The 26870-nt window shown below is 42.1% G+C and overlaps 1 protein-coding gene and 1 non-coding gene across 5 annotated transcripts in view; one reads left to right on the plus strand and one right to left on the minus strand.

The window, feature by feature from the left end:
- Positions 1-26546, minus strand: part of FNIP1 (folliculin interacting protein 1) — an 84419-nt gene extending 57873 nt beyond the window's left edge. For 3 of the 4 annotated variants that reach the window (XM_040971363.1, XM_040971371.1, XM_040971355.1), the window contains exon 1: positions 26349-26531. In XM_040971363.1, coding sequence (XP_040827297.1) covers positions 26349-26440 — 92 coding nt within the window. In that variant the 5' untranslated portion in view covers positions 26441-26531. Of the gene's footprint in view, positions 1-26348 lie in introns of all 4 variants that reach the window. The other variant, XM_040971346.1, reaches the window with a different exon arrangement.
- On the plus strand, positions 7151-7282 carry LOC121154413. The gene has a single exon (XR_005883512.1). It is a non-coding gene; the product is annotated as a small nucleolar RNA SNORA51 (small nucleolar RNA).
- Positions 26547-26870: the final 324 nt, after the last annotated feature.

Here is a 26870-nt window from a genome sequence, read left to right on the forward strand (position 1 = left end):
CATCTGATAACAAATCCGCCATGCTTTCTACTTACTATACTGCCTCTTCTTCTTCTTAACTAAAATTTAACCAAAAGCACGCTGAAACTAAATCCTTAACTGTGGGAAGCACACCACAATCACTTTCAAAACTTACATATATGCTATGGCAAAACTTCCTTCAATATTAAGTTATAGCTTGCAGCGCATAAACTAAATTTTGCTAAGAAAATCACTTGGTGATGAACCACACACACTATTTTAAGATACTGTACAGATGTTATTTATAGTTTAAGTCAGCTTATCTACTCTGCATGTTTATCTGACACCTTCAAAGAATGCTAACAGAAAACAAGCATGCTGGGACACTCACTCCCCTATATGCACTGAAACTGCACCTCAGACCGCCACATGGACTTCATTAACACATTACTGACAATGAAAATAAGGTTAAACTCTCACATTCTCAATGCAAGTGAGATTGCTTTTGTGGAGTAACTTGGTTTTTGAAAGGTTAAAGACAAGGGAAAAATTAGATTAATAATGGGTTAGGGGCCTGGTGCAGTAGCCTAATGGCTGAAGTTCTCGCCTTGCATGCTCCAGGATCCCATGTGGGTGCCAGTTCATGTCCCAGCAGCCCTGCTTCCCATCCAGCTCCCTGCTTGTGTCCTGGGAAAGCAGTCGAGAATGGTCCAGCTTCTTGGGACCCTGCACCCATGCAGGAAAATTGGAGAAGCTCCTGGCTCTTGGTTTGGGATCAGCTCAGTTTTGGCTGTAGCGGCCACTTGGGGAGTGAACCAGTGGATGGAAAATCTTCCTCTCTGTCTCTTCTCTCTGTAAAATTTGCCTTTCCAATTAAAATACATAAATCTTTTTTAAAAAAATAAAAATAACTATTTAAAGAAAAAGAGAATGGAGGCCCAGCACGGTGGCCTAGTGGCTAAATGTTCACTTGCATGCAATGGGATCCCATATGGGTACTAGTTCATATCCCAGCTGCTGCACTTCCCTTCCAGCTCCCTTCTTGTGGCCTAAGAAAGCATCAGAGAACGGCCCAAAACACTGAGACCTTGCATCCATGTGAGAGACCCAGAAGAAGCTCCTGGCTCCTGGCTTTGGATCGACTCACCTCCAGCCACTGTGGCCACTTGGGGAGTGAACCAGTGTACAGAAGATCTTTTTGTAAATTTGACTTTCCAATAAAAGTAAATAAATCTAAAAAAAATGATTGGGTTAGGGCCCTTCAAAGGACTACAGCACCTAAAGAAATACATAGTATATCTGTGGAATTCAAATTTTGCAGGAAGAAGGCTAAAGGAGATTAAGAACAAGGGCACAGGGCTGGCCCCGAGGCAGAGCAGATACAGTCCTCGGTTGTAGGACCAGCATCCCTCGTGACTGCTGGCTTATGTCCAGCTCCAGCTTCTTGTCAGGGATTGGAAGAAAGAAGATGACCCAGATGTGTAGGTGCCTGCCTGCTCCACAGAAGGTCTGGGAGAAACTCCTTGCTCCCGGCCTTCATCCTGGTCCAGTCCTGCCAGTGGCTATCTGCAAGGCGCATGAGTGCATGGAACACCTCTCTCCCTGACTCTCACTCCCTCTCTGGAACTCTGACTTTCAAATAAATAAATATATAAATCTTTTTAAAAAGGGATATAAAAGCTCACTCTCCTGAGAGGGGATGTCAATAAGAAATAAAAGGCTAAACACTAGTTTACATCTGAATGCATTAACAATTGCCACCCTTAGAGAAACTACCAAAACAATTGATCTTTTCCGCCTTGTGATCAACTTCTCATTAACCATTTTAAAACTGAATTTATTGCATTTGTAAATACATATGCAACTGATCTCTTATCTCCAGCCTATTTCCATTTCGTCATCCATATATTTCATTTTTATATAGCATCAAAGAATCTTACTACACAATTTATTTAGCAAACATGAAGTATTTCTTAGTTCAGCCACCGAGTAACTATTAGTAAAGTACCTATTTAGTATCCGACGTCACTTCATTAGTTCTTTCCTGAACCTTATTCACCCCTGAGATGTCTCACTGAAATGCAATCAGCAAGATGAGGCCGACTAGTCCTAAGGAATCCCTAACACACTACGCTGCTGCAGAGAAATGGGAGCAGTGGAGCCGAGTAGCAAAAGCTGTGCATGCAGAAACAGGTAAACCAGCACATCCACTTCTCACACTCTCCTAAACAACAACAACGACATTCTGAGTCTGATGAAAGGGGAGAGAGGAATAAACATGAAAGACTATTAGTCCAAAACACTAAGTTAAAAGCTTTTCCAGTACAACACCAACATGCCAGGAACAAGTACCAGCAGACAGAAGTATCAGAGCCAATTGGAGAATTGTTTTCTGATTATAGGTAAAGTTAAGAGTTCTTCAAAAACCTGGAAATAAATTTTTAATTAAACAAATATGCCAATGTCAAGCCAATTTTGAAGCATGCCCTGTGTTGGCAAAGTAATTTTTTAAAAAGGTTTATTTATTTTTTATTTTTATTGGAAAGTCAGATATACAGAGAGGAGGAGAGACAGACAGAGGAAGATCTTCCATCCACTAGTTTACTCCCTAAAAGACGACAATAGCTAGAGCTGAACCGATTCAAAGTTAGGAGCCAGGAGCTTCTTCTAGGTCTCCCACAGGGGTGCAGGGTCCCACGGCTTTGGGCCATCCTCAACTGCTTTCCCAGGCCATCGCAGGGAGCTGGATGGGAAGTGGAGCTGCCGGGATTAGAACCAGCGCCCATATGGGATCCTGGCACATATAAGCAGAGGATTTTAGCCACTAAGCTACTGTGCTGGGCCTGGCAGAGTAATCTTACAATGCTATTCTACTTTATATAAATTTGGGGTGGTAACACACAAAAATAATATTCATCATTCCTTCTGTAAAACATGGTGCATTTATACAATACATATAATTTTTTTAAATTCTCACCTCAATTGACCTTTTCTACAAACCCACAAGTTAGATTTCTTACTTGGCATATAATCAAAAACACAAACGAACTGCTTTCTGGATACTTGCAGTGTTTCTATGTGAGAGTAGTAGTGACAGATTCATAAGATACACATACACCGCATTCAGCATAATGGCTCCGTGGCTAAATCCTCACCTTGCTTGTGTTGGTATCCCATTAGGGCAACACTTCATGTTCCAGCTGCTCCACTTCCCTTCCAGCTTCCTGTTTATAACCTGGGAAAACAGTGGAGGATGGCCAAAGGCCTTGGGACCCCACACCTGTGTGGAAGACCCAGAGGAAGGCCTCTGGCTCCTGGCTACGGATCAGCTCAGCTGGCACTGCAACCACTTGGGGAGTGAACCAGCGGACACAAAATCTTTCTGTCTCTCCTCCTGTCTATAAATCTGCCTTTACAACAAAAATAAAATAAATCTAAAAAAAAAAATACACATATACCATGGTGCTGTGGTGTAACAGGTTAAGCCTTAATCTGCAGTCCTGGCATCCCATATGGGGCACTGTTCAAGTCTTGGCTGATTCACTTCAGGTCAGCCTCCTTGCTAATGTGTCTGGGAAAACAGTGGAAGCTAGATCAAATGTTTGGTCCTCTGCATCCCTTGGAGAGACTGGAGGTAGTGCCTGGATCCTGGCTTTAAATTGGTCCAGCTCCAGTCACTGCAGCCATTTGGGCAATGAACCAGCAAATGAAAGATCAGTATCTCTTTTTTCAATCTCTCTCTCTCTAATGAATCAGATTAAAGATTGATATTTTTCAATCTCTCAATTTCTCTTTCTCTCTGTATCTCTCTGTAATTATGTCTTTCAAATAAAAACAAACCTTCTAAAAAACAGAGGTCATGAATGTGTGTGTGTGTGTGTGTATGTGTTTAACCTGAAAGGCAGACAGAAACAGACAGGTGTTCCATTCCTCTCCCCCATGGCTGGGGCTAAAATCAGGAACTGGGGATGCAAATCAGGACTCTTACGGAGGAGGCAGATTCACAACCATCTGAGCCATCAACTGTGGCTGCCCAGAGTACACTAGCAGGAAACTGGAAGCAAAGAGTAGGGCTGCTACCAATCCAGGCACTCTGACCAAAATGTGATATGACCCTGTGCACAACAGCTTAACTCCTGTGACGAACACCCACCCATATATACAAACAAGCACTGTATATACAGAACACCCATCTGCTGATTTAGTTCCCAAATGCCCACACACCAATGGCAAAGAGTAGAAGTTGGGCTTAAGCTTAGACGTGGAAAGCAACACAGGTTTCCCACATGGATAGCAGGAATCCAACTACTTGAGCCATCTCTGCTGCCACTCAGGATGGTGGAATCGGGAACTGAAGCTGCAGGTGGTGGGTTGGGGGTGGGGGGCATTGTCACACATAAGCACTCTACTGTGGGTTGCACATACCTTAAATGCCTTAGCAACCACCAGGCCAAATGCTTAGCTTTATAAAGGATAGATTTTTAAATAATGATTAACATCTGCTTAAAATTGTCAAGAATTTTTAATTAGTAAAACTGCTACTATAGATGTCATCATTTAATCTAACTTTTCATAAAATAACTATATCCAAAATTCTACTTTAGATATCTTAAAGCAAACATATCACAACAATTACACCTGAATTTGCAGTGACTGTGAAGTTAACTCAGCTGAAAAATAGTATCTGGTCTGCAGCTTTACAACAGTGGCATCCCATTTCTCTTACGTTGTTCGGCTCCTCAAAATTCCAAAAAACTCCAGTTATGCACAACTGCCATCCAGGTTAATAATAGCAATGAACTACATTCATCTGAAGCCACAAGACTGTCAGGTGACACACCAAGAAGTCTGAACTTAAGTCAAATAAAAGCCTCTCCATGCTTCAATGCAAAAACATTTAATCCTAGCAACAGGCTCCTAAGGTACTAGGAGCCTTTAAGAAATCAGTTGCCTGTGACAAAAACCATATTTGCAAAAAATCTTGCTATCCAGTCTTAAGAGTTTCACAAACAACACTGCTCTTTTGTTTCATCCAAGAGAGTTTTTACAGAAGCAAATTATGACTTGCATTTCAATTCCTTTATGTCTTCCAATCTAAATCTATGACTAAGAGAAAATCAATCTAAGTTTTCTGTAAACTAAGTGCTGGCCTGGCAACTGGTACACATCAGGAATGCCAAGGTGATTTCTCTGTTTTAAGAGTGCTTTAACTCTGCAAGCAATGGGCATGAACAGAGCGCTAGGGCAACCATGGATGAAACTCAACTCATCAACAATTCACATCCAAAGGAAATGTAGGCTCACCTAGGAAACAACAGATTACTTTCTCAATTTCTGCTTGTCCCAACTCTGCTATTTTAGACAAGTACAGAACACACATTAGCAGCAAAGAACAAGCTTGTTCTCTACACAGCTGATGAGCAATCAGCAAAGCAAGCCCTAAAGATTATCACAGGACCAGGGATTTTAGTTTGTAAACTGGCTCAGCAATTTCATATCCTAGGTTGAATTCAAGCAGACAAGCCTAGCACAACACACTGCCTATGAAGTTATAAACCAGCAGAATTACAGTATTTCATTAGTTAGCTAGTGTATGAGAGATTTCGGCTAATTTTGCAAATATTGACTTCCAGTGGGCCTATATTTTAGCATATTGTTCTAGAAAAACCAAAGGTCTCATCTATGTATGTATACTGGCTTATATGACTTCAGGAGTGTCTTTATCTGACAAGCCTTTATTCTACAACCCAACAGACCATCTGCAAAGATCAAGAGTCATTCCTCAAAAGCAACACAGAAGAAACAGAATGGACTATCAAACAGTCAAACTTGGAATTAAACCTTAGTTCTGTTGCAGTCACCTAGAAGAAACTCCTTAACTTCAGTAGTCCTTAGCTTCTTCATTTATAAAACAGGATTATATATTTAATACTAGTGCAATGACAATGTTCTATTGCTTCAACTCTTAAGGGCCCAGAGCGGTAGCCTAGCAGTTAAAGTCCTTGCCTTGCACACACTGGGATCCCATGTGGGTACCGGTTCATATCCTGGTGGCCCTGCTTCCTATCCAGTTCCCTGCTTGTTACCCTGGAAAGCAGTTGGGGACAGTCCAAAGCCTTGGGACCCTGTAGCCATGTAGGAGACACTGAAGAAGCTCTTGGCTCCTGGCTTCGGATTGGCTCAGCTCCAGCCGTTGTGACCATGTGGGGAGTAAATCAACAGATGGTAGATCTTCCTCTCTGTCTCTCCTCCTCTCTGTATATCTGCCTTTCCAATAAAAATAAATAAATCTTAACAAAAACAAAAAAAGATCTCGCTCTCTCACCCTCAGTCTCTCCTTCTCTCTATAACTCCACCTCCTAAAAAAAAAAGTGGGGGGGGGGTTTTACAAACAACAAAAATGTTCAACAGGAGACTTCCTAAACTGTGGCACATTCTCCTGGAAAACTATGCAAGCCTTTAAAAGGATGAGACAGGACCTGACTAATGGCTAATCCTTGCCTTGCATCCACTGGGATCCTCAAACAGGCACCAGTTCGTGTCCTGGTTGCTCCACTTCCCATCCAGGTCCTTGCCTGTGGCCTGGGAGGACAGTAGAGGATGGCCCAAAGCTTTGGGACCCTGCACCTGCGTGGGAGACCTGGAAGAAACTCCTGGCTCTTGACTTTGGATTGGCTCAGCTCTGGCCATTGCGGCCACTTGAAGAATGAATCAGTGGATGGAAGATCTTCCTCTCCCTCTCTCTTCCTCTCTGTAAAAATCTAACTTTCTAATAAATAAATACATACATAATAAACACATAAATCTTTAAAAGGATGAGACAGTTGGATGGGGAGATGCAAGAATTACAAGATAATTATTATATGAAAAAAGCGAGTTCAAATCTGCAGGGATATTATCAATATGGAGACAGGTACACAGCAATATGCTCGCATGTACATCCAAAATTTTCAAAATGAACAAGACACTTAAATGTACAATTAACTGACCGCAAGGAAATGAAACTGAGACTGAATAAAGAAAGGGGGACATTTATACTTTCTGATTAACCTCTTCTATGTATTTCTCTAGTCTGGTATCAAAATCTTCATTTCAATAAGCACTTCCTTGATTATCCAGGTTTTAGATACTCTCTTCTCTAAGAAATACAAAATAATTTGATAATTATCATATTCTTAGGATAGAACATGATCTGCTTTCCACAGGCTGTGTCCTTACACTGGCTACAGAGAAAGGAGGCCGAGCAGACCTTCCCAGCATGCACCCCAGCCCGGGCTGTGTGCCTTGCGCCTGGTCTGCATTGTCAACTGAGGGGACATGTGGTTGAGGCTGACTTAGCTGAAGGCAGACAGTGCAGATGGAAGAGACTGTGGCTGTCGCACTGTGGTTTTGAGGGACAGCATCTGAGCCGGGGAGTGATGGGGAGCAAACCTACAGAAGTGGGGTTGGAGGTGGAGTGGGGTTAGAGTTGGCGTCTAAGCTGAGACCTGAAAATAAATCAGTCTAGTTGAAGGACAGACAAATGTGTGGCAGGCCAAAGCAAAAACACAATGAAAGAAAACTTTCACTCAGCTGAATGAAGTGATATGGGCAAGGAATAGATTGAAGGACATACATGAAGGGAAAGTCTTTTTGAAAGCTGCAACTTTACTGTGAAGCTGGTGTGGAGTTACGGGAATTTAAAGTAGGTGAATGACCTACTAAGGTCTTCCAACTTTGGCTACAGTGTTTGACTGTAGTATGTAGGAAAAAAAAACTAGAGGAAAGCAGGAGGAAAAGCTGAGAGGGTCATTTAGTCAGCTATGGTGACTCAGAGCAGGATTGTGACGGGGTGGGTGCTCTTTGTGGTGGTGGGCTTACTAGAAGCGTCAGAACTTGGTGACTTCAGATTACTGATTTGCATGAAGGTTGAGTGTCACGAATAAAGACAAGTAAGTTGTCTCTGGTCATCCAGATAATTAAACCAGTGAGGTTGAAATAGAGAAACACAGTTCTAGTTAATTCAGTTACTGACTTAACTGTTTTGAAACATTTCCTTTTTTTCCATCATGGTACCATCAAACTGCACCATGGTCAGTTCTTTCCTACTGTGAAACCCCTCAGCAGTGGGCAGCAGTGGGCAGCAACTTTTATAGTTGATACGTTGTAGGGTCCACAAATGACACTACAAATATCCAAATGCTCCTTGTGTCCCTAAGGTCCCTTGACTCATGAGGGAGATTGGGATGGAATTCTGGACTCCTAGCTGTAGATTTTGAAGAGTGAACCAGCCCATCATGTCACACTAGTTTTCAGTTACCTGTTACACACCAAAGTCTCCTTATAATTTCAGACCCAGCATTATCTCAACTTCTCAACTCCTGCCATCTGTGACACTCAATCACCAATACTTTCCTTAGACTATGTCTACAATGATGCTTCAACAGGAAGAACCTGTTCCTTGCTTCACCCAACTTAAAAATTCCAAAGTATCATAGAGTTCAGATTCAACTTCTTCTAAGAGAAATAGTTATAACTATTAAACAGAAATAGTCCTCATATTCCATGCCCCCAGAATTATTTGTTTATATAGCTCAATTACAGTCACCTGCTGGGTTTATAAAAATACAAAAATAAATAAAACAAAATTTCTGCTCATATTTCAGCTATAAATTCTTAGTCTTGTAGCATAAACTAACAACTCCTAGATCAAGGATGTCTTCTTTAGCAAAAACAGAAAAAAAAGGCGGTGTCGGGGAGAAAGAAATAAAAAGGACTCATTTATTTTTATTTGAAAGGCAGGTTCACAGAGAGGAGGAAGACAGAGCAAGCTCTTTCATTTGCTGGTTCATTCTCCTAATGGCCACACCGGCCAAACCAATCTGGAGCCTGGAGTCAGGAGCCAGGAGCTTCTTGTGGGTCTCCCACATGCTGCCTTCCCAGACAATAAACACATAAAAAAATAGTACATCAGGGGCACAAACCAGTGCCCATATAGGATGCTGGTACTGCAGGCAGACGATTCATGTGCTACACCCTTGTGCTGCCCCTAAACATTCCAAAATTTCCACAGCCCTAGTATAGCTTATATCTGAAATTTTTAAAGAAACTGAGTCATCAAATTTGGTATTTCTCTCAGTAGAAGCTTTTTTCTTAATAACATGTAGTCTAAGCAGCTTCTAAAACCAAACATACAGTGCTGATAAATACTTTCTCAATCTATCTCAGTGTCTGAAAATCATAAACCATCTTCTTTAGCAAATTGATGCTAAAACACCTTCATAAATAACACCTAAACAAATCACTACATTTACAGGTAATACATATTTCTGTGTTGAGACACAGAAAAATCACTTGACTCAATTACCAGTACCTCAGAAGTTTCTACTTTTGTGCAAGTCTAACACAAGTAAAAATAATTATGATCAAAGAAGAACTCTTATGCATAGTTAAGCTGCTGTGAGACAGTAGTGTTTGTTTAGTATCTAGTCTCCAGTTCCAAACTACTATAAATAAGATATGAGACAGCAAACAAACCTACGTAATACCAACTGGTACTGGAAGACAACAGAGCTTTTTTCTCCTTGGCAAACAGTTATTTTATTGTGCATGGTATGTTTTCAGAAAGCTGAATAATCTTTCCTCTGAGGTTTTAAAATTTACATGTACATATATCAACATCTACTTAACAGAAGATTTTGGCAGAAAGAAAGGTAAACTTCAAAGCATCTTTTAAGAAATGGCTCTTTTAGAAAAATGTCCACCTAATAATTAATCTTCTGTTTAGAGAATACTGAATTACTATTACAATTCTGAGTTTATAAAATATTAAAGATAACATTCCTGGTAGTTATCTCTGTTTTCTAGGTTAAGTACAGAATTTTATAATAGTAACATAACTTGGTTCCTACCAAAATTAATAAGCAAAAACAATCTAGTAAATATTCTATATATGAATGATTTCATATTTCAGACTTCTCAAATACTCCCTACAATTCTAAAATGTAACTTTTTAAAACTACTTTTTCATTGAAAAGTCAGATACACAGAGAGGAAGATCTTCCATCCATTGATTCACCCTCCAAGCAGCCACAAAGGCTGGTGGTAAGCCAATCTGAAGCCAAGAGCCAGGAGCTTCTTCCAGGTCTCCCACGCGGGTGCAGGATCTCAAGGCTCTGGACCGTCCCTGACTGCCTTCCCAGGCCACAAGCAAGGAGCTGGATGGGAAGCGGGGCCGCCGGGAGTAGTACTGGTGCCCATCTGGGAATCCGGTGCATGTGAGGCAAGGAATTTAGCTATGAGGCTACTGCACTGAGCCTTAAAATGTAAATTCTTGAGAAATCCATTACTTAAACAAGGAAATCCATACCACAGAGTAATTAAGATGCTACCTCTATGTGCTACTACTACAAAACCAGAGGAGAGCTCGGTGGCTGGCAGCAGCCAGGAACAGATGTAGCATCTGACTGCAGAGTAGCAGCAGCAAGGAGTTCTTCAGGGCGCTGGAATTTTCGGTATCAGCAGTGACCAGCTCTAACAATCTAGTCATGGGAAAAGCTCAAAGGACAGCCAACAACTTAACTGACAAAGTCAAAAGGTGACAACAGCCCAAGTGTCCATCAACAAATATACATAACTACCCGGAGTATTAATCAGCCACGGAAAGGCATTATGTACCCATACAAACACATGTAAGATACACAGATGAACCTTAACATTACACTAACTTACAGAAGCCAAACACAAAAGGTAACATTGTATAACTACATATGTGAAACATTCAAAACAGAGAAATTCATACACAGAGAATACAAACTGGTAGGTTCTTAAGATTTGGTAAGGGAGAAAGGAGAAACTTCTTAATAGGCAAAGGCTCTTTGGAATAACAAACATTTTAAATTAGAAGGAGGTGAGGTTACATAATATTGTGAAAGCACTAAATGATACTTATTTACTATAAAAGATTAATTTTTAAAAAGGCATTTATTTTTCCTCTACTTAAAAGGCAGAGCAAGAAAGAGAGGGAACAGGAGATGAATCAGGACAAGGATAGGGACAGGGTGAGAAAAAACAACTTCCGTCTGCTAGTACAACACCCAAATCTTAATAGACAGAACTGGCAGAGCCGAAGCCAGTGGTCTAGGACTCCACTTGTGACTCCCAAATGGGCAGGAGGAGCCCCAGAGCTTTAGGCATTATTTGCTGCATTAGCAGGAAGCAGGATCAAAAGTGAAGTTGGGAGATCCACGCTGTGGTATACTTCATAAAGTTGTTGCCTGCAGCACCCGCATCCTATATGGGGGCACCAGCTGGAGTTCCAGCTGCTCCACTTCCAATCCAGCTCCCCACTAATGTGTCTGGGAAAGCAGCAGAGGATGGTTCAAGTCATTGGGCACCTGCACCCTTGTGTTAGACCTGGAAGAAAGCTCTTGGTTCCAGGCTTTGGGTTTCAGACTAGCTCAACGACCGTGCCACTGTGACGATTTGGGGAACAAACCAGCAATGCAAGATAGCTCTCTGTCTTTCCCTCTCTCTCTAAAATCCTACCCCTTAAATAACAAATAAATCTTTAAAAAAAAAAAAAGCGAAGGTACTAAGATGCAAACAGAAACTCTGATATACAATATAGGAATCTCAAAAGGCAGCTTCATCTACAGTACCACAAACACCTTTCCACAAATGGCTAAAGTCACAGGAATTCCACACCTCAGCAAATTTATCAATACAAAGATAAACAGTGCAAACACATCTTCATAAATAGACATCATCGTGTTGATAATAATGGTGACAATAATGATACAGCAGCAATGATGCACGCTTTAAGAAAACAGATGCTATGTGCTCCTTCCGCATGTTTATCTTATTTTTTTTTAAGTTTTTTTTTAAGATTTATTTATTTTTGTGTTGGAAAAGCAGATTTACAGACTGAAGCAGATAGAAAGGTCTTCCATCCACTGGTTCACTCCCCAAGTAGCCACAACAGCCAGAGATGAACCAATCTGAAGCCAGGAGCCAAGAGCTTCCTCTAGGTCTCCCATGCAGGTGCAGGGTCCCAAGGCCTTGTGCTGTCCTAGACTGCTCTCCCAGGCCACAGGTGGGGAGCTGATGGGAAGTACAGCAGCCGGGGTATGAACCAGCACACATATGGGATCCCAGCACATGCAAGGTGAAGACTTTAGCTACTAGGATACCACATCAGGTCCCATTTATATTTATTGAAAAGGCAGATTTATATAAAGAAGGAAATACAAAGGTCTTCCATCCACTGGCTCACTCCCCAAGAAGCCATACAACCGGAGCTCAGCCGATCTAAAGCCAAGAGCCAGGAGCCTCTCCTGGGTCTTCCACACGGGTGCAGGATTCCAAAGCCCTGGGCAGTCCTCTACTGCTTTTCCAGGCCATAAGCAGGATGCTGGACAGGAAGTGGAGCAGCTAGGACACGAACTAGCACCCATATGGGATCCAAGCACATGTAAGGCAAAGATTTAGCAAATGTGCGATCACACTGGGCCCAGCACAATAACCTTTAAAGAATATGTCTATAATGCCATGATGCACTTAAATAGCAGATTGTTAGAATTGTGACTGTAACTTTAGAACTAATTATTGTAATAATATAGGGGAAAATGAGGGGGCATGGAGGGAGAGAATGGGAAGGGGGAAAAACAAGGGAAAGGAGGGAATCTATACCTGCAAAACTGCACCATGGAAAATAACAACAATAATTTTAAAAAAGAATTTGTAGAACACTGAAATAGTCAAACATTCACTTAAAGACAACTCCATCTATTGGTTAAAATATAGCCACAGCATACAAAAAAAGTGTCACTTGAATTATTGATTATATCTTTTATTTTATTTCAAAGCATAAAGACAGAGGCAAAGACCTTCCACACACTAATTCACTCCTGACATACCCACATAGCCACTGCTGGGTCATGCAGAAGCCATGAGTCTGGATGCAATCCAGGTCTTGCACATCAAACATCACCTGTGCCTCCCAATAGCAGGAAGCTGGAATTAAAGGAACTTGAATCCAGGCAATCTGACACATTACATGCATGTCCCAAGCAGTTATTTTAACCAATATAGCAAATGTCTACCCTGCGATTCTCATTTGACTGACAAGTTTTATTTGCATGACAAAACTTGAGAGCAATTTCAGTAAACCTCTGAAATAAGAGTTACTACATTTAATGCTGACAACTAAATCAAGATGTAAACTCAGTAAGAAGTGAAACCAAGGCTGGTCTAGAGCCCAGGAGCTGCTGCAGCTGGTGGGGAGGGAGAGCCTGACACAGAGCAAGGCAGGCCCAGACGGGGAGGGAGGTGTTTCTAAGTGACAGAGTTGAGTTATACAACAGAAGGACTGGATGGCATTAAGGCAGACACCAAAACTCATGCCTTTAATCATTCAGCAACTAATACAAAGAGTAAAGCTCACTTTCAAAAACTGGTCATTTAAATTCAAATCTTATGAGGATATGAAGCAAATGGAATTCTCATGTAGGGCTGGTAAAGGGGGAAAAAAAGGCTATAATTACTTTGAAAAATAATGTGGCAAATTCTATCAAAAATGAACATATATCTATAAATCCAAATCTAGGGACATACTCCAAACAAAAGTGTGTACATCCTTCCCAAAAGACTTGCACAAAAATGTTTCAGCAGCATTATTCATTGCAACTCCAACCTGGAAATGACTCAAACACACACCAATAGCAGAAAAGCAAATTAACTGTGGTAAGCTCAAACAATGAAATACCGTACTGTGGTTCAACCCTGATTAATTCTGTCTCCCTCTTTCCTCAAGGAAATCTGGCAATCTCTGCAGGTGTATTAACACCTTGCAAGTGGGATATGCTACTGACACCCAGTGAGCGTAGAACAAGGATGCTAGGAAACATCTTACAACGCATAAGACAACTTCCCATCTTTAAAAAACAATTCTTCCCAGTATAAAACGTCAACAAAGGGGGGCCAGCACAGTGGTAGACTGATCCTCCAACCCTGAGGCATTGGAATCCCATGTGGGCAACAGTTCATGTCCCAGCTGCTCCACCTCTGACCCTGCGCTCTGCTTCTGCCTTGGGAAAGCAGCATAGGATGGTCCAAGTCCTTGGAACCCTGCATCCAGAGCGGAGCTCTTGGCTCCCAGCTTCAAATCAGCTCAGCTCCAGCTGTTCAGCCATTTAAGGAGTGAACCAGTTCATTATGACTATCTATCCTCTCTGTGTAAATTCTGCCTTTCTTTTTTTTTTCCTAGATTTCTGATTTGTCTTTTTGTAAAAGGTAACAGATATCATGTATTTTAATTTTTAATTTAAATTTTGAATTACATTGTACAATTTCTGGAATTGTACAATATAAGAGTCTGGGATTTCCCTACCCCCTTCCCAAACTCCCACCCTCACAACTGACCTTCCCCACATACTAGGTATAGTCCTTCACAAGTAAGTCCATTGGTCTGTTATTTGAGTGTGCCCGAACACTGCTGGTACAGACAATGTCAGACAGGCCAGCATCCCATTGCCTAGATATGACCAACAGTTTCACTAGGAGTCCATCTTTGATTTGGAAATAGGGATGCATACTACTTTGTATCTTCACATAGATATGATAGTCTCTTTTACACCGTCACTATACATTCCCTAAATGAGAATCCACAAATCAAAGGCAACAACAGGTATGAAAATTCTACCTTTTTAATAAAAATAAATAAACCTGAAAATGAAATATTATGAAAAATCCTGTCCTAAAGCAGTAAGAACAAATGAACTATACATACTATATATTGAAACAAGTTGGGTAAGGGGTGCCGCTCCTGAGTCCAATCTCTTACTAATGCTCATTCTGGGAGACAGCAGTGAGGACAAGGGGCTGAGTTCCTGGAGCCCTGGATTGAGTCCCTGACTCTAGCTGAGGTAGGCATCTGGTGAGTGACCCAGCAAATAGGAGTTCTCTCTCCCTCTGAACCATAAACACATAAGCCAAAATTTTTTAAAGTCTATGCATTTTCCTGTTTATATCACCTATTAAAGAAGGTATTTAATCACATAAGCGTTTACAAAACTGACCTAACATCACTTACTTGATAGAATTTTTGAGAAACCAAATGAGAAAATACAAAAACATAAATCAATGATACTAACTACAGCTGTACATCAAAAACATGCTAGCAATCTGTCTCCTTCTCTCTGTAAATCTGACTCTCCAATAAAAACAAATAAACCTTTACATATACATAAAAAAGGGCCTGACACAGTAGCCTAGCGACTAAAGTCTCTGGCTGGCATCTGTGAGGATCCTGTGTCCTGGCTGCTCTACTTCCCTTCCAGCTCCCTGCTTGCGGTTTGGGAAGGTAGTGGAGGACGACCCACAGCCTTGTGCCAATCTGAAGCTAGGAGCCAGAAACTTCTTTCAAGTCTCCCACATGAGTGCAGCGGTCCAACTGAGTCATCCTCTGCTGCCTTCCCAGGCCATAAGCACAGAGCTGGATGGAAAGTGGAGCAATTAGGACTGGACCTGGTGCTCATATGTAATGCCACTGCCCAGATAGAGGCTTAGCCTACTACACCACGACACAGCACCAGCCCCTGAATCTTTTTTTTTTTTAATTTCAACTGTATAAAATCAGAGGATAACTTCAACAAAACAGCTAACTAAACTAGATATTCATGTGCAATAAAAATGAAGCTCCACCCTATTTATCATTTACAGATGAAGCACAAGAGCTCAAAAACAGTAAAATTTCTAAAATAGGAGAAAAATATCATAATCAATGCGTACTTAAAATGTCTAATAATCCTAAAATGCTATAAACTCTTTAATGTACAATAAACAACATGGTTGAAATTTACAACTTTCAACTTTCAAAAGGTATCAAGAAAAAAACAGATGCAAAAAAGGACAGGAGAAAATTAGCAATGTAAGTAAGCATCAACACAGAAATGAAAACTGGTCACACAGACTACCAGGAATCAAGGAAAATCAACAGAATGCATTCCCACTAAGGAATGAAGGGAGATTCTCAGTGAAACTTATAAATATACCTAGACCACAGCAAATTACAATCCTTATTACAGACTGTGAAAACAATGCCAAGATCCTATAAAGAGCAACAAATTGAAACCATTTCTCTTTCATCTCTAATTTTATGAGGCGGTGCCTTGGTGATGCTAAATGCTAACATAGCTAGGGGATGTTTTGCTTATCTTCTCAGGGAATGGTACTTTTTTGTTTCAATGTGCAGTTTTATTGTGTCAAATCTAATTATTTTTCCTGCGGACTTTACCTTTTTGCATTTCCTAGTTATTTGTATCTTAATAAGTTCTTGTGATTCATTAATCGATCACCCATGAAAGGTTGCTTGTAAACACTTGAGATTGTTAATGTCCCTTTTATCACTGTTACTAGTACATCTCATGAGTAATGATATTCTAGTTTTTATTGTGATTTCTTTACCACCAAATGGGTCATGCACAGGCATCTATTTTCACATGAAGCTTCTTGGTACTTTTATTTTTTTACCACTATGGCAATGCATTCGTTAACTTCACGTTGATGAAAGTTTACTATTTTTCTCCCTGTTATGGACTGTGTACACTGGCTATGTATTTAAGGGAACAATAATAGAATTGTAGTGGAAACTGATACATTCAGATTTGAAGACACACAGCAGTATACCCCTATGCATACAGAACAAGGATGGACTCCCAGTGAAACGGTGAAGATGTCCTGACCACAGGCTGCTGGACCCTCTGACATGGCCCATGGCTACATTGTTGGGAGACACTTGGATGGCAGCATGATGGACTTATGAATGTTCATGAAAGACACCCATTGTAAAACTAGACAGGAAATCAATGGGGAGGGGAGGAAATTTGGGGAGGGAGAAAGGGAAATTACAGTGCCTATTGAAAACTGTGTCATAAAACAAAAACAAAAAAATTTAAAAAGAAAACTGGTCAGACAGTGTTATACATACTCACCACCCAAACTGAAAATAATACAAGTATATGCCAACAGCATATTGATAATACTGGTCTATCAAAAAAAGGAAAATAGATCTTCAATCAAAACTCATGAAATACTCAAACAAGCTGCAACACGAATGAATTGAAAAAACATTCTGCTAAAAGAAAAGAAATCATACATCACACGGTATGCACGAGTATCACAGGTTTCTTTACATATAATTCCAGAATAAGCAAAAGCAAGCTACAGTGACAGTAAGCAGTTCAGACTCACCTAGGGGACAAGCGGGAGCTGCTGACTGACTACAAAGAGGTATAAGGAAGCACTTAGGAGTGAAAACAAACTTCTGCAACTTTTTGAAATCTATTTGGGAGGCACAAGACAGAGAGCGGTCTCTTCTCCACCGATTCACTCACAACTATCCCTACCCGTCAGGGCTGGGACAGTCAGCAGGGCTGGAACTCAGTCCAGATCTCCCAAAGAGGAAGTAGGGATTTGGGTACTTGAGCCATCAACTGCTGTCCACAGGATTTGCACTAGTTGGAAGTCAGAACTAGAAACAGAACTGGCACTTGGACCCAGACACTCTGATGTGATCACACGGGGTGGTACCAGGGTGTGACAGCAGGCAAGAGAGCCAGAGGAAAATGCAGAAAGGAGCTTTACTGAGGTTTTCCAGGGAAGAATGGTCAAGACAGAGGTAGGCAAGGATAGCAAGTCTAGGACTGGCTAGTATGAATACACTTTCATTAGTCTCCACATATACTGTCTGTCCCTAGTTGCCTGATACTAGTATGATTGCAGCAGAACACTGGCCTACACATGTCTGAAATGGAGGGCTCTCTGCAGGGCTGGTGGATCCAGTGGGGCTTGGGTCACCTGGCCCAGGTCCTGAGGCCGACAAGCAAGGTGGGTGCTGGTTCATTAGCTCTGGGGGCAGGGCATCTGGTGGGGCTCAGGTCATCTGGCCCCAGAACTCAGATGTTCCCACAAGTGAAAAAGGCAGAGCAGTGCACACAGATCCTGACGCACATGGAAACTATGGCAGCCCATTTGTTACCGTCACAGAGGAAGGAGAACGAAAGAAACAATGACAATAAAAACCTGGATGAGTAGAGAATTGAGGTTAACTATGTTAGCCAATGGACATTGGGAGAGTTGTCGCCTCACCCTAGGATCACCAAAATTGACAGCATTTCAGAACTATCCAAGCCATCTGGTCAGAACCCTCAGAATACGCACTGCAGCAGGACCTTGTGTTGATATTGGGAGTTGGTTCCCCATCCCTGGGGTGGGACATTTGAGAGGCTGGTGGGCCTTCCTCCTTTTTCTCTCCCCTTCTCCTATAGACAGGAAGAAATAGAGAACTTGGAAATGATTTCACCTACTTTTCCCTAACCCTCAATCCTTCCCACCCTGGTCAACCATGTAATCATCAAAAAAAATTTTTTTTTAAGTTTTAAGTAAAAAGAAATGGAGGACTCTCAATTGCTTGTTTTGGGTAGGAAAGGCCCACACCTCAGGAGTTTCAGTACATCCTGGAAGGGGCAATACATCAGAGATATGCAAGTCCTGACACATTAAAATATCAGAAATATAGAATATAGAAAGACATGCTTAATACATATATACTGGGGCCAGCGTTGTGGCTCAATAGTCTAATTCGCCTGTTGAACCAGCAACGCATATGGGCATCAGTTCATGTCCCAGCTGCTCCACTTCCCATCCACCTTCCTGCTTGTGGCTTGGAAACAGCAGTAGAGGATGGCTCAAGTCCTTTGGCTCCCGCAATCACATGGGAGACTCGGAAGAAGCTCCAGGTTCCAGGCTTTGGATCATCTCAACTCCAGCTTTTGCAGCCATTTGGGGAGTGAACATTGATGGAATGTCTCTCTCACTCCCTCCCTTTCTTTCTCTTTGTAAATCTGCCTTTCAAAAAAATTAAATTAATCTTATAAAAAAAAAACACATAGGTGCAATAGCCTAGAGGCTAAAGTCCTCGCCTTCCACGCCGGGATCCCATATAGACGCTGGTTCTAATCCCAGCAGCCCCACTTCCCATCCAGCTCCCTGCTTGTGGCCTGGGAAAGCAGTCAAGAATGGCCCATGGCCCGGCAGCATGGCCTAGCGGCTAAAGTCCTCACCTTGCATGTCGGGGATCCCATATGGGCGCCAATTCTAATCCTGGCAGCCCCGCTTCCCATCCAGCTCCCTGCCTGTGGCCTGGGAAAGCAGTCAAGTACGGCCCAAAGCCTTGGGACCCTGCACCCATGTGCGAGACCTGGAAGAGGCTCCTGGCTTTGGATTGGCTCAGCTCCAGCCGTTGTGGCCGCCTAGGGAGTGAATCATTGGACGGAAGATCTTCCTCTCTGTCTCTCCTCTCTGTATATCCGCCTTTCCAATAAAAATAAAATAAATCTTAAAAAAAAATGACAACTTCTGTATACTGTGAATCCCCACTGCATACTAAACCACAAAAGCAAAATATAAAATAATATGTAACAGGACATGACCTTTTTCATATGAAGATACTGTTTGTGTCTATGTTTATTTGCTATCCTTTATAAAAGAAAAGAGGAAAGTAAAAACAGTTACTACAGGGAAAAAGAAAACAAGAGGAGACAAAAACAAATAGGTTAAAATAATGTGGATTATTCATTGTTCTGATTATGATATTCTGACTTTGGAATTGTGCATATTTTACACAATTTTTTTAAAGAAAAAACTATCAAATCTAAAAATATTTTTAAAATTAAGCCTATTATTTATTTCAGTTATAGCCACATAAGGAAAAATTATCTTGAGAGATTTTAAAAGCCAAAATTTTATTTAAAAACAAAGAGCACTATAAAGAAACCTTAAACTGCACTCAGTAGTTTTACAACTGGTGATAATATTGACAGTGTTCATTTTAAATTATTATACATGCTGTAAAATAAACTGATCAGATAATCATACTATCAAGAAATAGGAATTTGAACATTAGAAACAAAAATATTTAAATGAAAATATTACAAAATGTAATTTGAACTGGAAATATTAGTACTAACTTTTTAAAACAAGAAAAATCCTGTATCTCTTGAGAGTTCTTTGAAGACTTAAAAATATTGATCAATGGCAATGAAGACCTTTAGAATACACAAGAGTTGGTAAATACTATTTCTACCTAAAGAATTGGAATTTCTGAAGAAAATGAACCTGGAATAGTACAATGAAAAACCACTAAGATCATATCCAAAGCACATAGGAATCAAGCTCAAAGGATGCCCACCTGCCAAAAGCGGTTCATCAAAAAAATTAATGAAAAAGATTGAGTTAAATACAGTGTACAAATTAAAACCAAATTTAAAAACCTAACTAGTGAACCTTACATGTTGCTAGGACAATAAATAATTATTTGGAAACTGAAAAACAAAACATTCACATTGTGTTTCCTAATTTGAGAAGAAATGATAATAAATCAGTTTACATCTTCTGGTGAAATAATACAGTAGTTCTAAAAGTGTCCACACCATCAACATTAGGACTAGTTGGAAACTTGCTATAACTACCAACAAAACTTCCAAAAGTTCATGCATACACACTGACATTGAAATGTTTTGCACTGCTTTTTCACGAACAAAAATGATGTCGATTTAAATTAATTATATTGTTAACAGGGGTACAAAAGGATATTAGATTTTGGAAAATCAAAACACTTTTGCAACCTTAAGACAAAATTAGAGTAACAATAAAATGTACCTTTGTTAAAGACAAACCTGTTTAAATTACTGAATTCATAGCTAAAAAAACATGAACTAAGAACATCTTCATTAAAGAGCTCAAACTTTTTAAAATTCACTGTTCTTAAATATTTGTTCATCAGTTACTTAATGTGTCACTTGGGCCAACCCTTAGAAGTACAGCACTAAACAAGTTAGACAAGAACTGGGCCTCTAGCAACTTAGAATCAAGTGAAAGACATCAAATTCATAAAAATGCAACTGACACCTAAGAGACTAACCACACAATGGGGAGGAAAATGTGAGCTGCATTGGAGCTTTAAAGAAAGATGTGTCGGAGCCACAGTGTTCCAAGTAATGTGAAAACACATGAGCCAGATTATTCCTAAGAAATATCAGTCAACCCCAACCACAACAGGAAAACCTAGAGAGGAACCTGGAAAGCAAAATACCAGTCAAGTGCCTACCACGCTGTTTAATCCTCAAAACCACTCTAAGGAAGCAGATGCAACTGAAACAGACACTCTTCTGCACCTACCCCTTCGCTGGCATTGTGTGTGAGTGACCTCCTACTAGTTCTAGCTGTATTAACACAGAGCAACTCCACTGCCATCTCACAGTAACTGAAAAGACAGCCAGCACCTAGGCCAGCTGAGCAGAGCATGGTTGGCGGTGACAGACAGTAAGGGCTCTGCCTCCTTTCATCTACTATATAAAGTGATGTAAGAGAAACCAAGAAGCACCACTTTTAAAACACAGTACAATCTGGGGACCTAGGAAACATCTCAGATTTAAAAACAAAACATTTTCCTTTCAGAACTAAGGGGCCAAGACTCCAATGCACAGATATACACCCCTTAACGACTAGTGATTACACTTCTCAGATTGTACAGACAGAGACAGTGTGGCAGAAATCGGTACCAATGTCATCGCACCATCTACAATTCATTATATAAACTGCAAACATGCCAACTGAGGGGTTTGGACTTCAACCTTCTTTTAAAGACTTTTTTTTTTTTTTAGAAAGTCAGATATACAGAGAAGAGGAGAGACAGAGAGAAAGATCATCCATCCATTGATTCACTCCCCAAATGGCCACAATGGTTGGAGCTAAGCTGATTTGAAGCCAAGAATCAGGAGCCTCTTCCAGGTCTCCCACGCAGGTGCAGGGTCCCAAGGCTTTGGGCTGCTTTGGGCTGGGAAAGCCTCGACTGCTTTCCCAGGCCACAGGCAGGGAGCTGGATGGAAAGTGGGGCCACTTGGATTAGAACTGGCACCCATATGGGATCCCAGAGTGTGCAAGGCAAGGACTTTAAGCCACTAAGCTACTGCACTGGACTTTTTTTTAAAGTATAAAATGTTGAAAGGGGACTGGAGAAAGGTAAGAATGATGACAAAAAGTCCAATTAAAAGGCTGAAAATTGTTGCTATAGAAAATAACAACAAATGTTTACGCACTAAAAATACAAAAAAAAACCCTCCACAATTCTAATTGGAGCATGAAATGTGTCTTACAGAGTTCAAACTCCTTAAACCAATCAGTTTTACATGTAATGAATCTTTTTTAAAAAATCTTACTCCCACCAGAAAGTAGACTGACAGAAAACAAAAAAGCAGTTTCTTCTGCAAGGAAGCACCTTCCATCACACATTTTTAAACGATGAAAACACAAAACCATTTCTATTCTATAAATGACTGAAACAATATCCTTCAGATTCACTTCTGGCTCTATTTTGCTAAGACGAGCACACAGAAATCTAAAGGTAAAGGGCTGGCATCATTGCTCAACAGCTATTCCTCCACCTGCAAGCGCCAGCATCCCATATGGCACAGCGTCCAGGCTGCTCCACTTCCGATTCAGGTCCCTGCTTAAGGGCTGGGAGAACATCAGAGGATGGCCTAAAGCCTTGGAACCCTGCACTCACATGGGAGAGCCCGAAATCCTGGGTCCTGGCTCCGGCGACTCCGGTGGTTATACCCATTTGGGGAGTGAACCAGTGAATGGAGTATCTTTCTTTATCCTTCTCTCTGTAAATCTGACTTTCAAATAGATAAATAAACAAATCATTGTTATAAACATCTATAAGGAAAGGGTCCTTGCGATAAAGAATAACAGGCAGAAAGTGAACTAGTGAATCAAAGCGCGTGAGCCCTCCTTTTGTGTGCACACTGTCTCAAATACATAAAAATGTTTTTAAAAACTGCTTAAAACTTCAGTTACATAAAAAGATGCAGATCACCGTAGAAAATGCAAATTAAAACCATGAGCTACTACTACATCTTTTAGAAAGTTATACTAAAAGAATTTAAAAAATGTTGAAACAGCAAATTTTATGCTTTTGACACTACCAAAAATTTATTTAAATCAATAAGGAAAAAGACAAACCAGGGTCAACACAATGGCCCAACTAGCTAATCTACTTTCAAGCACAAGCATCCCTTATTGGAATCAGTTTGTATCCCAGCTGCTCCACTTCCCATCCAGCTCCCTGCTTGTGGCCTGGGAAAGCAGCTGAGGATGACCCTTGGGACCCTGCACCCATGTGGGAGACCTATAAAAAGCTCCTGGCTTCAGGAGTGAATCAGTGGATCGAACTTCTTTCTCTGTCTCTCCTTCTCTCTGCAAATGTGCCTTTCAAATAAAGATTAAAAAAAAAAAAGACAATACCAGGTAAACCAAGGATTGTAGAACTGTAACCCTGGGCCCAGTGCTGTGGCCTCGCGGCTAAAGTCCTCACCTTGAACGTGCCCCGGGATCCCATATGGGCGCCGGTTCTATCCCGGCAGCTCCACTTCCCATCTAGCTCCCTGCTTGTGGCCTGGGAAAGCAGTGGAGGATGGCCCACAACCTTGGGACCCTACACCCGTGTGGGAGTCCTGGAGAAATTTCCTGGCTCCTGGCTTTGGATCGGCACAGCACCAGCCATTGTGCTCACTTGGGGAGTGAATCATCAGACGGAAGATCTTCCTCTCTGTCTCTCCTCCTCTCTGTATATCTGACTTTGTAATAAAAATAAATAAATCAAAGAAAAAAAAAAGAACTGTAACCCTGATCCACGGTTATTGGGGATACAAAATAGTACAATTAGCATATGACCCACAAATATTTCTCATCAAGAGAAATGAAAATACTAGTCTGCATTAAGACCAGGATACAAACATTCACTGCAGAACTGCTCACACAACACAGAATCTGGAAACAACCCAAATTTCCTTCAGTTCAAGAATGGGGGTATATCCAACATATACCATGCAGCAATGAAAGAAAGAAAGAATGGAACTACTGGTAAATTCAACAACATGGACAGACCCAAGTCATCATTCTGTGAAAAAAAAAAAAGCCACATGCAAGATTCTATGCAGTATGACTTTATTTATACAAAATTCTAGCAAAGCCAAAACTATGATGACAGAAAGCAGATCAGTAACTGCCCAGGGTGACAAGACGAGAGACCAACTGCAGAGGCAACTTTTAGGGGATGGACACATTCCAAAGCTTCAATGGCACGGTGCACACTCAACTGCATCCATCCAACAAAAAACAAAACAGAACACTTCGAATGTACTTTCGTATAAATGGTAATGCAATAAAGCTGCTTTAAAAAAAAAAAAAAAAAAACCTTGCTCAGCAAACTGCTAGCTATGTGATGTTAAGCAGACTCTTCTTCATTTTCTCACATGGACACATTTTATTTGCAAAGAAACTGCCAAGGGTGAGTATTGGGAGCAGCAGTGATATCAATGCCTAGGATGCCAGCATCCCATATCAGAAGTCCCATCCTCAAGTCCTTGCTCTGTTTCCGATTCCAGCTTCCTGCCAACACACACTCAAGCACTCCCATAGCTCCAGGCTTTGACCTACTCCAACTCTGGCTGTTGCGGCCATTTGGGGAACTAATTGGCCAGTGGAAATTCTCCCTTTCTCTTGTCTCTGGTCAGGCTGCTTTCCAAATAAATCAGGCAAATATCTCTATCGTGTACTGCCGCTATTAGGCTTACACGTAATTCTTACTTCCACTGGAAAAACGATAATGCAATTATCTATACTGCTACTTGCCCTATCTCACAAGGCTCTTGTGAAACATCAAATGAGATAACCGATGAGAAAGTTCCTTGGCAACTTCACAGTAGTATTACACAACTGTACAGGAGGTAGTTACATTTTTAAAGAGCTGACGCGAAAACTTTTTTTTTTTCAGGAGTGACTTGAGACCACTGTAAACTGGCTGCCCAAAGTCAGTCTTTGCTCAGAAATAGAAAGTTGCTGTCTATTTAAATGTCACCTTTGAAATACCCTTCCAGAATGTGCTTCCTACTATCTCTTGAGTTGCTAAACATCTCAGTATAGTATTTATATAAACTGTACTTTCATTTTTCCACAGGAAAAATACTAAAGTCACATCTAGAGAAAGTCAGGTGAGCGTGGTGAGGAGACACCACAGTGGAAAAGACCAATACCTAGACTTTCTGTCTGCAGTTTTTTTCCTCTAAAAGTTAAATTCTTTCCATTTAATAATTCAAATCAATTTATATATATAAATAAGTCCATATATATACAAGTCCATTTACATATAAATCAAGTATTTACTTCGTGTTTTCTGATGTGACCCGTATTAGCAGCAAAGGTGAATAACTTTAGCATCAGAACGTTTTAAACCAGCGTGGCACAATCCCGTCACACTTTAGCCTGTGGCAAAATTTCAGATTCCCATTGTTTCCAACTGCTATTTTACAGCTGGGCTCTCGGCTAACCTAACTTTGAGTGATAATCCACATTTCACCCGGTTCCATTTGCAAGTCTCCATGCTATAAATTTATAAGCTGTATGGAAGACACATCATCTTCTCAAGTGAAGTTCCATGAATCCAAGCCCTGAATTCGAGTTCCTAGCATATATTTCAATTCTTACAAAAAAATTTTTTTAAAGTTAAGCTACCAGCAACAAGTACTGGCAACCAAAAAAGTGGCACTACTTCTAATACTGCAAAATCTTCTGCTATCGTTTTCAACTCTCCAAAGTCTACGGAAGGTTCCAGCGCCAGACTCCACCTGATCGGGCCCGCATCAGTCGGGTCAGTAGTAAGTCTAACCTCTTAGGGTTTCACGTTTCTCCTTCGACAACATTAAGGTCGCTCGGTTCCGGTCACTGCAACACCTCCCTCCTATTTCAGTTTCCACGAAACCTCCAAGAACGGGTGCCCTTGCCTCCCTGCTCGGCTCCTGTAAACCCTCTCTTCACCCAAGCAGGTTGGCTGCCCTCTCTCCACCGCGCCAGCCGAGCTGGAATGGAGCGCCCCGGAGGGTGACTGGTCACGGGGAGGAGGGGACAACTTGTGGGCCGGGAGGATCGCGGCGGAGGTCCAAACCAGCCCGCGCCCTGCTCGCTGCCAGGAAGGCGTGTGGGACCCGACGACTTCGGGCCGCGATGCCAAGGCCGGAGGGGCACAGCCACGCGTGGCCGCGGGCAGGACGTAAACAAACCGACCCGAGGAGGGGGAAGGGGCGACGGCGGGGCGGTGGCGAAGGGAAGGGGAGGGCGGGCGGTGGAGAAGACTTGGCTCCGACCCTCCCAGCGCCAAGTCCGTACCGGCCCCACCCCACCGCGAGCCTCGGCCGCAAGGGCTTCCACCCCACGGCCCCCACCATCTCAGGGGCCCCACAGTCCACAAGGCTATCGGTTTCGCCGCCCCCCGCCTCGAAGCGCCCTACCTGAACGCGCAATCCGGGTCCCGGGAGTCTCGGCCCGACGCGCCCAGCCCGCTCCTCTTGCTGAAGAGCTTCTGGAACAAGGTAGGGGCCATGCTTGCCACGGCCAGGCCGGGGTCGCTCCGCCGGGCGCTCGCTAGGCCCCCCTCTCCTACAGCCGCCTCGCCACCCCCATGGGCGCCTCAGTCATATGACAGAAATTAGTCACTTCAAACGGCCACGGCGCGCGGGGCGGGGCGCGAGGCAGGCCCGGCGCTCATTGGCTGGCGGGGAGCCGCATCACGTGGCGGCGTGCGGAGCAGGGGGCAAGGCGGGGGTGTGGGGCGGAGCTGGCGCCCATAGGCTGGCCGCGGGACTCTGTCACGTGGCAGATCACGGGGCGGGGCGTGAGGGGAGAAGATGGCCGGGGCTGGCGAGGGCTGCGCGCACAGGTCGCTGTGCTAACCCCGGGAGGCTGTCGGCGGCTCTGACGTCGGCGGGGGCGCGGGGCGCCGGCACCGAGGGCTGTGTGGGATGCAGAAGGCT

Source organism: Ochotona curzoniae, unplaced genomic scaffold (assembly GCF_017591425.1).
Source record: "Ochotona curzoniae isolate NIBS_2020 unplaced genomic scaffold, NIBS_Ocur_1.0 contig_1, whole genome shotgun sequence".
NCBI classification, from domain to species: domain Eukaryota; kingdom Metazoa; phylum Chordata; class Mammalia; order Lagomorpha; family Ochotonidae; genus Ochotona; species Ochotona curzoniae.